The 15,222-nt window shown below is 42.4% G+C and overlaps 1 protein-coding gene across 1 annotated transcript; it reads right to left on the minus strand.

The window, feature by feature from the left end:
• Positions 1-2,180: 2,180 nt before the first annotated feature.
• LOC134394357 (retinol dehydrogenase 7-like) lies at positions 2,181-14,036 on the minus strand. The gene is made up of 4 exons (XM_063119747.1): positions 13,601-14,036; positions 11,664-11,922; positions 4,343-4,500; positions 2,181-3,551 (listed from the first exon to the last, which is right to left on the minus strand). The coding sequence occupies exons 1-4, from the start codon at positions 14,028-14,030 to the stop codon at positions 3,337-3,339; spliced, it is 1,062 nt and encodes a 353-aa protein (XP_062975817.1). The 5' UTR covers positions 14,031-14,036; the 3' UTR covers positions 2,181-3,336.
• Positions 14,037-15,222: the final 1,186 nt, after the last annotated feature.

Consider the following 15,222-nt stretch of genomic DNA (forward strand, 5'->3'; position numbering starts at 1 on the left):
TCGATCCTCCCAGAGTGCAGGACATGGAATAATGGACTCAAGTTAAAGGAAGCCAGATTCCAGCTGGACATCAGGAAAAACTTCCTGACTGTTAGAGCAGTGCGACAATGGAATCAGTTACCTAGGGAGGTTGTGGGCTCTCCCACACTAGAGGCCTTCAAGAGGCAGCTGGACAAGCATCTGTTGGGGATGCTTTAGGGTGGATTCCTGCATTGAGCAGGGGGTTGGGCTCGATGGCCTTGTAGGCCCTTTCCAACTCTGCTATCCTATGATTCTATGAATGTCCTTTGCCAATATCACCTCCACCATTTTCAAATCTCCTTCTCGAGATCTGTGCTGAAATATAAGTGCTGGCAAGTAATTTGAATACGCTCCTGAAGTACACACAATAAAACTTTACTAATGAACTCAACTATATTAATAGAGAGGGGGAAATATAAGTCCACAGCTAGCGAAACATCAGCGTAACTGTTATTTATTCACTGTCACAACAGACTAGCAGAGTCTATGGTGGATGAACAACCACTTCCTAAACCCTTTCTGGCTTGTGCTGCCCAGGCTTGAATGTAAGGGGATTTTTTCCCATTATTATTTTTTGGTCCCTTCTTACTAGTGTTTCTCCCCCACACCCCCAACCCGCCACACACATTTTTTCCAACGGGAGGAAAAATAACAGTTGCTCATGTAGTTCTTACCCTATTCCTGGGAATGAGGGTGCTTTCTGTCCCTGATACGTCCCTAGAATGCCTCCTTTTTGCCCCTAATGCAAAGCAATCAAGGCAGCACAGCTTTCCACCACCACTCAAGGGAGGAATTCCACTGCTGATCGATCTCTCTGTCCATGGCTGGATCTCCCTCCCTGCACTCGAGTGAATGTCCTTTGCCAATATCACCTCCACCATTTTCAAATCTCCTTCTCGAGATCTGTGCTGAAATATAAGTGCTGGCAAGTAATTTGAATATGCTCCTGAAGTACACACAATAAAACTTTACTAATGAACTCAACTATATTAATAGAGAGGGGAAAATATAAGTCCACAGCTAGCGAAACATCAGCGTAACTGTTATTTATTCACTGTCACAACAGACTAGCAGATGGAATGTTCACCTAACCCCGGAAATCTCCAACTAGCCTGCAACATATATGTACATGTATTTAAGCTTATACACATAACTCACATACTGTTGTAACGCCAACAATAAGTTCCAGGTATGCTGGGGAAACAATGGCAGTCATCGCATGACCGCCAAAACTACCATATTTTCTCCGTAGCAAAATAACCCGCGAAAAGGGGGTGGGAGAGACATGAGACAACAACTGCATTGCATCATGTAAAGCTCACAGGAAAACCAGTGACCAAACTATGATGATCACATGAAAAAAAAGTGCCCTAAGAGTCTACCTTCCTGGTTCTGCCTGCACTGGTTCAAAAGTAACTGTTTTCTAAAGGAAGTGTTCTGTATGTCAAGGAGATGCTTGTGTAGTGACTCTACCTTGTTTGAAAGCCTTTTTCCTTACTGTAATTTGAATTTGGCTATTATATGCTATATTAAAAAAATACCTAAATTAATCAATATATGAATTCAGAATATATGGCAGTTTTAGTGTGAGATATACTATTATTTTTCTTTCAGAGATCTTCATATATGGGACACAGCCCACCCACCTAGAAATATACTTTGTCCCTTCTGTGTCTGTGTGTGTCCCATCCCCCGATTTTTTTTCCCTGGTGCTGCCGCTGACATCATGGACAATAAGACCATGAAAGGCTGGTAGTCATTATAGCAATAAACTACTCCTGTATAAGAGGCAATATACTTCTGAATACCAGTTGCTTGGGAATATGATGTTGCTGCTGTGATCATGTCTGGATTCTGGGAAATGGCCTTTGGTATGACCGAAGACCAAAGGTGCTGTTGCACCACATCCTGCTTTGTTGGTCCCTGGCCAACAGCTGAACGGCCACTGTGCAAACAGAATGCTGGACTAGATGGACCCTCGGTCTGATCCAGCAGGGCTCTTCTTATGTTCTTATGACCCACCAAAAAGGCCTTTGGTATGACCCACCAGGGCTCATCTTATGTTCTGAAAGATCTTTTCTTTGTGTGCGTGTGCGTGTGAAATAATTTTTTTTTATTATTTAAGGTGTTACAAAAGGGGAAATAAAAGAGAGAAAATATGAATACAAACAATTGTATTCAAAACAATTATTATCAATCCATTGGTTATGTAAATATGTATAGTATAAAAAGGTATGAAGAAAGGTTGATTAATACAACTTCTAGGGGAAGGTAACTAAACAACAAGAGCAAAAGAAAAATTATCTATAAATGTAACTAAATATACTATTGAACTAACTTATAAATGTGCTGTATTCCCTTCATTTATTGTTATAATGTCCATATACTCAAAGCTGAGGCAGGCATATACCATTGTATATCTGGATGTGATGCATATTGAACAAATCTCCCCCATATAGCAGCAAACGATGTTGATTCTGATTGTCCTTGGATTTGAAGCAAGTCATGAGTTATTTTTTCTGATATTGCCATAGACCATATATTTCGATACCTGCCGATAAATTCAAATTATCCAGTTTTTCCCACTACTGTGTGATTGTCTAGCGAGCTGCCATCAACAGGAATACTAGTAGATCTTGACATTTAAATCTAGTGTTGAGTCCTTTAAATATTGATAATAAAAATGGAAAGATGGAACACAGGCTGTGTCCCGACCATAGCTTATTTAGGGTGACCATATGAAAAGGAGTAAAGTAAAATAGAATGTTATCTATGTGCCTATCTTTTGTACATTTGTGATATCTTTTGAATTATTCGTCTATAAAAATTTCTTAGTACCTTTGTGGTTGAGTGTTATCACTCATATTGTACATATGAAAAGGAGGACAGGGCTCCTGTATTTTTAACGGTTACATAAAAAAGGGAATTTCAGCAGGTGTCATTTGTATATAGGGAGAACCTGATGAAATTCCCTCTTCATCACAGCAGTTAAAGCTGCAGGAGCTATACTAAAGTGACCAGATTTAAAAGAGGGCAGGACACCTGCAGCTTTAACTGTTTTGATGAAGAGGGAATTTCATCAGGTTCTCCATATATACAAATGACACCTGCTGAAATTTCCTTTTCTATGTAACCGTTAAAAATACAGGAGCCCTGTCCTCCTTTTCATATGGTCAGCCTAGCTTATTTAGATTATCGTAGTACTGTTTCTGCAAAATTATTTATTTATTTTTATTTCTTACATCTTTAAACTGGTCAATAGCCAAGGGTCTCTGGGCAGTTCACAGTTAAAACCATAAAATACAGCAGAATAATCTACACTGCCTGTAATGGCTTGGGTTTAGAACGGGTCACCACATAGTCTGCCACTGCAGTTGGCAAGTACGAGAGAGGGATGCAGAACTTCGCATCCCAGCCTGGAGAGTATCGAGTGCGAGGGCAGCAGGACGTCAGGGCATGTTCTATGCAGTCAGTGACCAGGTGGAGGTTCTTGTTGAATGTCTTCATGACGAGTTGTAATGATTTCCAAACTGTGTGTGAGAAATATGGTGAAGAGGAAAAGTTAGTCCAGCAGAGGAACATAGGAAGCAACCTGAATATTTTGGGATGTGAAAGACAGATGAGGAAAGCTGAAGAAGGGACATCTGAAACTAACACTGACGTTTCATACAGAACCTTCCATAGCAGGCATGTCCATCGTGAGTGTCATTAGGTATTTTGGCCACTGAGTAACACTGGATTTTGCTGCATCTGGGTAGAATCAGGATTTTCATGTGTCCTGGTGGCTGTCTATACATGGTGAAAGCCCCATGGAGGCTGCAAATCTGTGATGGGTCAATCATATGACGCAGATGCAGCTTTGCAGACACCATGGAGCTTTCCTGCAAAGCTGCACTTTGAAAAAGTCAGGAACTTATCCCCAACTTTTTTCATTTGGAACGAGGTCATTACAACTCTTCTGCCATCTGACCTCTTTCCAGGGCCAATCCGGGAAGACGACCTGCGATTGGTCACCTTCCATGAGGAAGAGGGTGGCTCCGGTACCCGGATGACCGCCAGAAATCCTACGCTCCCTCCTTGCCCTCCAGTACCCAACGCCACCTCAGTGACTCAGGGTTTTGGGCCAACTTGGCGCCGTGAAGACAGGGCCCTGTTCTTTTTGAAGGAAGAAATAAACATCTTGTCTATCTTTCTAACTGCTCTGTCCTCTAAGGCTTCCATGATAGCAGGGTTACAGTTTCTTGACATGCACAGCTGCTGCCTTTTCAATTTCTGATATACATATACAGTCTGAAACGCAGTTCCTGGAAATTTAACTCACCGTCATCAAAATATCGCTGCCCATAGATCTCTCTGATGTCAGAAGGCACCCGGCTCCACAGAGTGTTGCAGTCTGCTTCAATTTTTTGGACACCAGGTGTAATGAAAGCACCAGGCTCAACAATGCTGACTTGGACTCTGAAAGGAAGGAGCTCACGCCTGAATTGGGAAAAACAAAATGGCGTTGGAGGCTGCAGTGCTGTGTGAGTCTCCGTGACTCATATAATTTATTTTAGAAGTTTTACTGTTTTATTGACCTATTTTAAGCAGTTTTATTGTTTTATTGTTTTACTCTTTCACTTGTTTTTATTGCTCTTACTGCCCTCTGCATTTCCAGCTTGCAGTTTTGTAGCTCTTTGATGTGCTGCCTCCTTCTTTGAACTGCAAACTGCAGTCCGCTTTCTATCCAGAATTTAATTAACACCCAGCAGCTCTCGAGTATTAGTTGCCACTCCCTGAAAGGGGTTTTAAACTTTTTAGTAGTGTGGACTTTTTTAGTTTGCTTATCTCTAGGTCATTTGGCTGACTATGAGAAGGAAAAGAGTTTTATCACCTCCACAAAATGCGAGTAATGCACCCCGCGCCAAACAGTGCAGGCTCGACAGTTTTATTGTTCGGCAGCCTCCTCATGCCGTCTCTGCTGCTTTTCCGACAGATGAAATCACTTTGTCTAACAGATATGCTCCTCTGGCCGAGGGAGGCGAAGTTACTGGTGAGTCTATCTTAGGAGACGCTGGCGTTTCTCAAACAAACCGTCCAACTGGCAAATCCACGGAAAACTCCCAAAGTGAAGCTTTTCCCCTTGAATTACTGGCTGAGCAATGTTTCCTAACAGCGAGGACACTCCAAATGATTAGTTCTAACTTAGAAATTGTGCTTAGCTGTTTAAATAAACTGCTGACATGGCTCCCAGAAAAGCTTCTCAGCCAAGGCATCCAGGCTCAACCTCCACCACGCCCTCCCCGTTTAGACCCGGTAATCGGACCTCACTGCAATAATGGAGGCCGTTTATCTACAGCCCTCAATTGTGGTTCAGATATTGGAATAATAGAGCGAAATAATGGTGGTCTGGTTCTTCAGCCTTGCTCAATGGTTATTGATGTACATCCCCATGGAGGCCAACACCCATTCTGGAGATCGGTTCAAAGTGCTAATATTCAGCCATCATATTTGTTGGCTGTGGAACCTCTTTTCTCTTCCCCTGTTTATAAGAGGTACCTATTGAAGTTTACTAAACCTACCATCCCAAATTTATTAATGAAGGAAAAACTTTTCCTGAATACTGTCGGGATCTACCCGTCACGGCTTTTTAAAGATCTCCAGGTTAAACCATTGATATCCATCAAAAGCCGTTCTAATTCTATCCTCCAGCTTCAGTTTAATGTCCCTAAACTGAGTAGCAGCAAATCTATGGCTTTTTCAACTGCGGCGACTGAAGAAGTAGAGCTACCACACAAAAGCTTTTTATCTTCTTCCTGCCCACTGTGTGAAGACCAGCCTCAAATCATCCAGCAATCTCCGAGCAGGCCCTCCGACTCCTTTATGTTGGAACAGGTTCTGTCTCCCGATTCACTTCATTCGGGGGTGGAGGTCGATTTCTTTTGTGCTCAGCCCTCGGCCGAAGGGCAACATACCATCACTACCTTGCAAGATCTGATAACTTTTGGTCAAGACACTCCTGTGAAAGTTGACAACACTCGTCCGACGTCGTGCCTCTATCCAGGAGTGTTGCATACATCGGTGGGGAGCAAGTCATCGTCCATCCCATCCTACCAACTGCCACAGCCATCTGGAGGGCCGCCCAATGCTAATCAAGTAGGGCCGACATCAGAGTTAATATCGTCCAGTATCATCGATTCCGACCCACAGCTTCCATCGAACCACATGACAGCAAAGGGGAATGGCTGCATTCAGAGGGACATGGATGGATCATTGGTCGGGATTACCCCACTGGATTGATGCCAGTGGCCCCAGGGTGATTCCTATCTCAGGATCATATCCTGGAATATTGCGGGCTGGGCGAACAAACGTTGGGATAGCTGCTTTTGTCAATATATCTCTTCCTTTGATGTGATCCTGCTTCAGGAAACTTGGGCCATGGACACTGTTGTTGTTAACGGATTTGCCTCCTACTCTTTGAATGCTCACCAGGCAAATAAGAAAGGTCGCTCAAGGGGTGCGGTAACTGAATTAGCTAAGGTAACTGAATTAGAAAATTGTGAACAACTGGCATTTGGAATTTGTTTGGAAATTAATGCTAGTCATTTTATTTTTGTGACTGTTTATATCCCTCCTGCTAAATCCAATGAGCAGATCAAGAAATTCTGGCATAAAGTAGAGAGCTATTTATCCACTCAAATTATTAGGTTCCCTGATGCATATTTATATATTCTGGGTGACTTTAATGCCAGGATTGGCTCCAATAACAATGATCTAGAAGCAAGATACCCTATCTTGAGTGAACTTAGGGAAAATCGAAATTTTCCACACAGAAACTCAAAAGATCAGTCTCTGAATTACGCCGGTTTTTGCCTGGCTCAACTTCAGCTCAGTCTGGATTTAATTTTTTTAAATGGGGTGAACCTTTGGGAAGGCTCAGGTGAATTTACCTTCTCAAATTTATTTGGCTCGAGCACAATAGACTATGGGCTGGCGTCTAGAAGTGCCTTCCAGTTAGTATACCATTTTTATATAGGTACAAGAACCAGTAGCGATCACCAGCCTCTAACCCTTACTTTATGTGCCCCAACTTCTAATCTACGACTACCCCATACCCACTTAACTGATGTCCTGCTCGAGTGCCCACACAGAATAAGGGTAAAATGGTCTGATAAATTAAGCAGTCTCCTAGAGGAAAGATTAAACTCCAATTCGGTAATTCGATTAAGATCAGCAATTTTGTCGAAGGAATCAGCTGCATCCTCTATAAAAGCATATGATGAACTAATCGGCTCTTTCCAAGATGCTTTAACTCATGCAGGCAGGTCAGGGCCAGATAATACTGCCCCTACGATCTATAAGGGTCCTATCTGGTTTGACAGAGAATGTTACCTGAAGAAAAATGAGATAAGGGAGTCTTATATAACCTACAGAAAATCGGGCTACAATTATCTCCCTTCGACCTATTTTCAGCTAAAAAAGCAATACAAGTCCCTCATAGCCCAAAAAAGACGCCAAGCTGAACGAAACTCCTGGTCCTTGCTGTTAAATGCCTCCTTGAATAATGATTCAAAAATGTTTTGGCAGATTGTGTCGGCCGCCTTACGATCCAACTGCCAAGCACCTAGTTGCACAATTCCAGCTCAGGTCTGGGAGGGTCATTTCAGAGCCATTTTTACCGACCCAGACACTATACAATCAGCTCAGGCTGATATGCAGCATGTCACTTTCTCCTCCCTCCCCCCCTGGAATTCGGTCTCTCAGGAGGAAGTGATTGAATTAATCCAACAACTTAAAGGGGGTAAGGCACCCGGCATAGATTTTATCCCTGCTGAATTTATTAAAATCAATCAGGATTGGTGTGCCCCTTTGTTAGCCGCCCTTTTTACCGTTATAAATCAATCTGGCAAAATCCCTGACAGTTGGAGACACGCAATTGTGGTTCCGATATACAAAAAGGGACACCCAAAGGACCCTGGGAATTTTAGACCTATTAGCCTGCTCTCAATAATAGGCAAGCTCTATGCTCGATTTCTATCTAATAGATTAACTGACATCCTCGAGGCCAATAATGTTGTCACGGAGACCCAAGCTGCCTTTAGAAAGAATCACTCCATCTCTGATTATGGTCTGATTCTTTTTCACTTAGCGAAGAAACATCTCAAATTTCTACGTAGCAAACTGTTTGTCGCCTTCATGGATCTGAAGTCTGCTTTCGACTCCAATCCCTAGAACTAAACTATGGGAGAAATTAGATAAGATCCTGGTGGACAAAAGACTTCTTAATCTTATAATGGTTTTATACAGCGACAGCAGGATGCGAGTTAGATGTGGCACACAGGGACAGCTTTCAAATGAAATTCTTATGTCTAGAGGAGTAAGACAGGGCTGTATCCTTGCACCTACGCTATTTAACTTATACATAAACGATATTGAGGAGGCCCTGTCTGACCACGAAGGACACTTTCCCAAACTTGGCGCAAGGAAAATTCCTATTTTACTTTATGCAGACGATGCTGTTATTCTCTCCCACTCTAGACCTGGTTTGAAACATCTTTTAATGAAATTTTCCAACTTTTGTTTGACCAATGATTTGAAAATTAATTTTGAGAAATCTAAAGTCATGGTCTTTGAAAATAGATTTTCTCAACGTCGGTGGTCCCTTGATGGGCATATCCTGGAACAGGTGAAAAATTTCTCTTACCTGGGGCTGTTATTCCATCATACCCTGTCCTGGAGTGCCCATAGATCGGCCACCCTTAACAAAGCTTCAGTCAGTTCAGCTGCAATAACACGCTTTTTCTTTACTAAAGGGGAAATGTTTCTACCGTCTGCCATCAAAGTGTTTAATGCCAAGTCTATAGCCCAGCTTTTATATGCCTCCAACATCTGGATAGGGGGATTAACATCTGAGATAGATAGACAAGGTTTTTGAGGACCCTTCTTCAACTCCCAAAGTGTGTCCCTAATTCGGTACTTTTGTTGGAAACTGGGGGAAGCTCTCTTTCACTCAGGGCTTGGTGGTCTGCCTTAAAATTTTGGATGGAAGTTAGTCTTTTTGGGAGGGGCTCAGGTCTGCTTCCATGTCTGGCTCAGGACAACTATGAGAACAGTTGGTCCAAGCTTCTTGCCAGGAAGGCAGCTTCAATCGGTCTCTCCTCTTCCCTCCTCCTTAATTTGGGCTTGAATTTTGCTTTGAAATCTGTTAAACAAAGACTGTGGGATATATAGCCTTCTGTGACTTACGCACTCGCTCTTATGTTTCCTGCTCTCCCAGTGCATTGCATGTTCATTACGTTGGGCCTCTTCAGCTGGCTGACTATCTAAAGAACCTTTCAGTGGCTAAATATCGTATTGCTTTCTCCAAGGCCAGATGCAATGTTTATTCTATTGAATTACTTCTGGGCAGATATGCTGGTGTCCCCTATCAGGAACGACGGTGCCCCTTTAGGAACATGGAAGTGGAGACGATGGAGCATATCCTTCTGTCCTGTAGCTTTTATAATCAGGCCTGCCATCTTATGATCACCCCATTGTTGAGTAAACTGTCCAGAAGTTCAGACAAATTTTATGTTAAGTTTCTGTTGGAAGATAAGTCCTCAAGAATAACTTTGGCTGTTGCTAAATTTCTTACAGTGGCGGCCAGGATTAGAGCTCTCTATGTATTAGACATAAGTTGATAATAGCTCTAACTGTATGATTTCATGTTTGATCCTTGTTCTTTGTACTTTTTCATGGATCTATGGATCGCAATAAAGAAGTGTGTGTGAAATGGGAAAAGAAAGGAAATATCCCTTCCTATTGAATATAGTAACAATGCAGATACTTAATATAGGAATAAAACTTGTGCAAAAACTCGTGTTCTGTCGAAGTACATGAAAGGGCCCTCCTTATCATAATTTCTAACATAAAGAAAGGGCTTCTAAAGTGAAAACAAGATACTATGAGTTCATCACTGGAGGTATCGTTTTCACAAAAGAGGCGGGATAGATCTCCCTTTAACCCCACCAATTAATGTTTTTAATTTATATTTATGAATTTAAACATTTATACCGCATGTGCTAGCCAGTAATGCTCTCAAAGGTGCTCTAAAAAAAATTAAAAATAAAAATAAATGGCACATCAAAACACTTGGATAACGTCTTGCAGTTATAAAACAGCCTAACGTAGCTCAAGGCAACAGAGGAGGATAATATTAATATGTAACACATGACTAGTTGTATTAAAAGTAGGGTGACCATATGGAAAGGAGGACAGGGCTCCTGTATCTAACAGTTGTATTGAAAAGGAGATTTCAGCAGGTGTCATTTGTATGCATGCAGCACCTGATGAAATTCCCTCTTTATCACAACAGTTAAAGCTGCAGGAGTCCCGCATAGCGTGACCAGATATAAAAGAGCTATAAGTAGCCAAAGGGTAGCCTAAAGCTTCTTAAATATATTAGCCATTCCAGAGGCATGTTGGGGAGCTTGGATCCCAAATCCTCTCATTCCCCCAACATGCCTCAGGCCTTAACCCCACACTTATGCCTGCCTGGAGCTGGAATAGCTAATCTACCTCCCTTTCGGTTCAGTTGGAGGGAAAATTAAAAAATGTTGGCGGGAAAAGCCCCCCCCCCCCCCCCCCGTCCTTTCACTCTGGCCTGAGCAAGCAGCAGAGCTTGACAAGTGGAGATGTCTCTCCACCACCACCTAAGATTGGTCTGGTAGCAATGAGCTGTATGAAACAAAGGAGATGGTTCTAGATTAGTTAGATTAGGGTGACCATATGGAAAGTTGGACAGGGCTCCTGTATCTTTAACAGTTGTATTGAACAGGGAATTTCAGCAGGTATCATTTGTATGCATACAGCACCTGGGGAAATTCCTTCATCATAACTGTTAAAGCTGCAGGAGCCCTGCCCTCCTTTGTATGGTCAAGAGGGCAGGGCTCCTGCAGCTTTAACTGTTGTGATGAAAAGGGAATTTCACCAAGTGCTGCATGCATACAAATGACACCTGCTGAAATTCCCTTTTCAATGCAACTGTTAAAGATACAGGAGCCCTGTTCTCCTTTCCATATGGTCACCCTAAATTAGATTAAATATGTCCATGACTGTTTCTGAAGAAAGCAAAGAACATTTACTTCAATATTCAAAGAAAGTGGAAACTATAGAAGAGAAGCAAGTTGAAATAAGCAGCAACGTTACTAGACTCAGAATGCAAAGTGACATATGTTGTAGTATCAAGTAAGAATGAGAACAAGGATGTAGTTCGGAAGAAAATTTAGAAATGCAAAGAAACAATATTTAATCCAGAAGGATTCAATGGGGGAAAACTGATTAATTCCTCTGGTTATTCATTCACCTAAATTTGGGGGTCAGACTTTAATTAAGGCATTTTGATACAGAAAGCTTTTGCGGCTAATTCTGATGTGGCTAGAAACAGATAATTTGATATAGAGTACATATTAGGAGACACGGTTTCAAAACTAAAGTATAATCTTGATGTTAATGTATATGATTATTTTTTAGATTTGTAAGCAAAAGTTCAATAAATGATTTTGGATTCTTAAAAGTATTATTTAACTTTCAAAAGAAGGCCTTAAACATACTCCAAACTGAGAGACAACATGGCTATGCCAAGTAAACAAGGAGAAGAGTAAGTTAAAGAACTGATATTTTACCTCAAACTGTCAGAGAAGGCTTCTACACCATATTTGGACGGGGAATAACCCCCTCCAGACCATGCCAGTCTTCCCATCATACTGGTCATGTTGACCACCCTCCCTCTGGCTTGTCTCACCAGGGGCAGCAAGTGCAGCGTCACGTCAATCAGTCCAAGCAGGTTGACATTGATCACTTTTGCAAAATCATCCTTGGTCAGCCATTGGTTGGGACATGCAGGAGCAGCAATACCTGCATTGTTTACCAAGCCCCAGAGGCCTTTGTAAGGAGAGAAAGATGCACATATTCAGAGCCGCCCTAATCAGTCCAGGTTCCCATCTACCTTACAAGAATTTGATGTTTACCATATTTTGGGGAGAGATTTGAATGTAGTCACATCTAGCTTTGTGATCTCTACAACCTTGTGGTCTCTTAAAGGTCAAAATAAGCTTTTAAGAGTAATTTTAGTTTACTATTTCTGGATGGTTGAGGAAGGCCATTGGATAAATGGTTAATAAATCTCCTTCAAAATGATGCAAGATGTCTTGTTAGGAAGTGCCAGGTAAACTATAAATAGATTTAAGAAATTACAAATTTGGGGATATGAATATATGTTAAAATAGTGATTCTATATTTATTGTTGATGTGTATTATTCAGCTGTAGGTGGTTAACTGATAACACTAGTAAAGTTATAAATCCCTAACAACAAGCACAGAAATGGAAAATTAAGACTCCCATCTTAAGCTCCATGCTCGTGAAGCAGTAGAGATATAATCTTACGTCTTGTGCTTGTCTTAGGCTCAATATATCTGCACTTTTCCATGGGAACTGATACTGGGCTAATGTAGAGCGCCATCCGACGAACGTTTTATTGCACGCTCATTACTGGGCACTCACGAAGTTTTCTCAGGTCCCTCACATGACGTCGTCTGCCTCCTGTGTGCCTTCTGCCCCTTCTGGCCTTCCTTTCGCAGCAATAAAAAAAACCTCATTAAGTCTGATGTATTTTGAAACTCGGAATTGCTGCTCTCTCCTGCTGTGTGCAGGAGAAGCTGCGCGATTAGAACAGCAGACCGAATGGGCCTTGTGCTCGATGTTTACTTCCTCTTTTGAAAGAGGAAGTAACTGAGCAACAAAAACACGGGCAGAGAAGTGACGGTAGGGAGCGTGTCCCCCCCCCCCCCGGTGTGATGGAGCTCATAACAGAGGCTATTCAATGGACAATTCATCAGTATATTCCCAACTACAATTAATAGAATGGGTAAGACCAACAAACATTAATTAAGGGCACACGATCCTGGAGAAGCCTCAACAATGCTTCATAAGTTCACCTTGGACAGGCTGGTGCTCTCATTGAGTTTCATTTTCAGTGAAAATGGCCACAAATCAGGAATGAGACATAAAATACTGGACTGCAACAATGTGGCAACAACGATGATGTCTGGATTCTCCGAAAAAGTGATTGAATAAAAGAGAGACATACTGTTATCTCTCTGTGAATACCCATGTAGACATATCTTGAACTTCTGAGTGACTAAGGTTAAATACATAACTGTTCTTGCATTTGTTCTCCAAATATATGGAGATAAAACATATACCCACAGCCACAGGAGAGATTCTTCTAATTTTAAAAGTAGGATCAACCAGCAGCCTGTACAGGCCATTTCTGGGGATGCTTCACGTTTAGCAAACACCATCAATGCTTAGCTGAAGTTACTCATACAGTCATGGAGATCACAATTTGTTTTCTGTGCATTGGGTTCCCCATAATCACAAAACTGGAAATGGTGGTGAGGCCACTGCACCATGATTGTTCCTATGCTGCTCCCAAGGTTGCCAACTATTTAGCCTGTCTCTGGGACAAACTACATGTTAACATAGGAGATTAATTATGTCACTTTCCCCACTCAAATACAGCACAGATACAGCACAATAGAAACAGAAGGAGCCTGTCACCTTTGTTCCCTATGCACCCTTTTACCCACTCGGTTACTGCCACAACACTCTCTGTGCTGGTGACATCCAGAATGGTGGTTTTCAGCCGCTCAGATGTAGCCTTCTCCAGCTGCTCTGCCCCCTCCTGAGTGAGACAGGCCGCCAACACGCGCAGGCCCCGGGCATCCAGCTGTCTGGCAAGCTTGTTCCCAAAGCCAGAATCACAGCCAGTGATGAAGACATATTTCTCTCTGAGGTTCTCCACAGTCTGCCTCTCCCGGTACCAACGGCGAAGGAAGTAGAGCCCCAAGAGGGCAGCCAGGTAGAGCCACATGGCTAGAGCCTGCAGGGAAGAAGAAAGAAGGGTGGAAGAGCTGACACTGTATGAATCTCTCAGGCCCTTGTTTCTAGCTAGCTGATCAGAACAGGCACCAATGCCATGGGAGAGCATGTCTTGAGGTGCTGTAGACAGGACAGTTAATTGTTTACTGGTTAGGTCATGCATATCCACAGTTGATTTACTATTCTAACCCTGCACATTATAACATTGCCAATTATTTCTCTGCAAAGTGGCAAACTGAACTTTAAACTTTCCGGGGGGGGGGGGGGCGAGGACTGGACAAGACCTGTCAAATGGCTGGCAGGCAGTTGTCAAACTTTAAACTCCCACCAATAAGCCATTTTCCACCTCAAAATTGTCACAGACCATCCTCAAACCCACCTCTCCTAGACCTGCCAAGTTTCAGATCAGTTGGCTGAGCCATTTTTCTCAGTATAACTATTGAACTTACTCCTCACACCCTATTTCTGGTATATTGGCAGAATGCGATCAGCCAACTCACAACCATGTCTGTGGCTCTATAATAAGTTCTCTTTTGATGCAGTTGTTGGATATAATTGCACAAGAGGGAGGCTGAAATTCTACCAGATGTATGTTAGAAAATTTCAGCACAGTTCTGTTCATGGTGATGTCTTTTGGGTGGCCATCAAGTAAGCTGTGCCTTTTCCTGTTTTTTACTTATTTTCACCTGTTAATAAAGACACGGTGCCACTTTGCAGAGAAATCATTGGCAATGTTATAATGTGCAGGGTTGAGATAGTAAATCAGCTGTGGATATGCATGACCTAACCAGTGAATAATTAACTGCTGTCTCTAGAGCACGCCAAGACATGCTCTCCCGTGGCATTGGCGCCTGTTCTGATCAGCTAGCTAGAAAAAGGGCCTGAGCCCGTTTAACCCTTTAACTTGAGCCCATTATTTCATGTCCTGCACTCCGGGAGGATTGAGAAGAGATCCTGGCCCTCCTCTGTGTGACAATCTTTTAAGTAGGGTTGAAATCATATTGCAGTGGCTTCACCACCATTTAGTTTTGTGAGTATGTTGAGCCCAATGCACAGAAAACAAACTGTGATCTTCATGACAGTATGAGTAACTTCAGCTAAGCATTGATGGTGTTTTCTAAACCTGATACACCTCCAGAAATGGCCTACATGGGCTGCTGGTTGGTCCCACTTTTAAAACTAGTAGAATCTCTCCTGTGGCTGTGGGTATAGGTTTGATCTCCATATATTTGGAGATCAAATGCAAGAACCGTTGTGTGTTTATCCTTACTCACTCAGAAGTCCAAGATACGTCTACATGG

Source organism: Elgaria multicarinata, chromosome 3 (genome assembly GCF_023053635.1).
Source record: "Elgaria multicarinata webbii isolate HBS135686 ecotype San Diego chromosome 3, rElgMul1.1.pri, whole genome shotgun sequence".
NCBI lineage: Eukaryota > Metazoa > Chordata > Lepidosauria > Squamata > Anguidae > Elgaria > Elgaria multicarinata.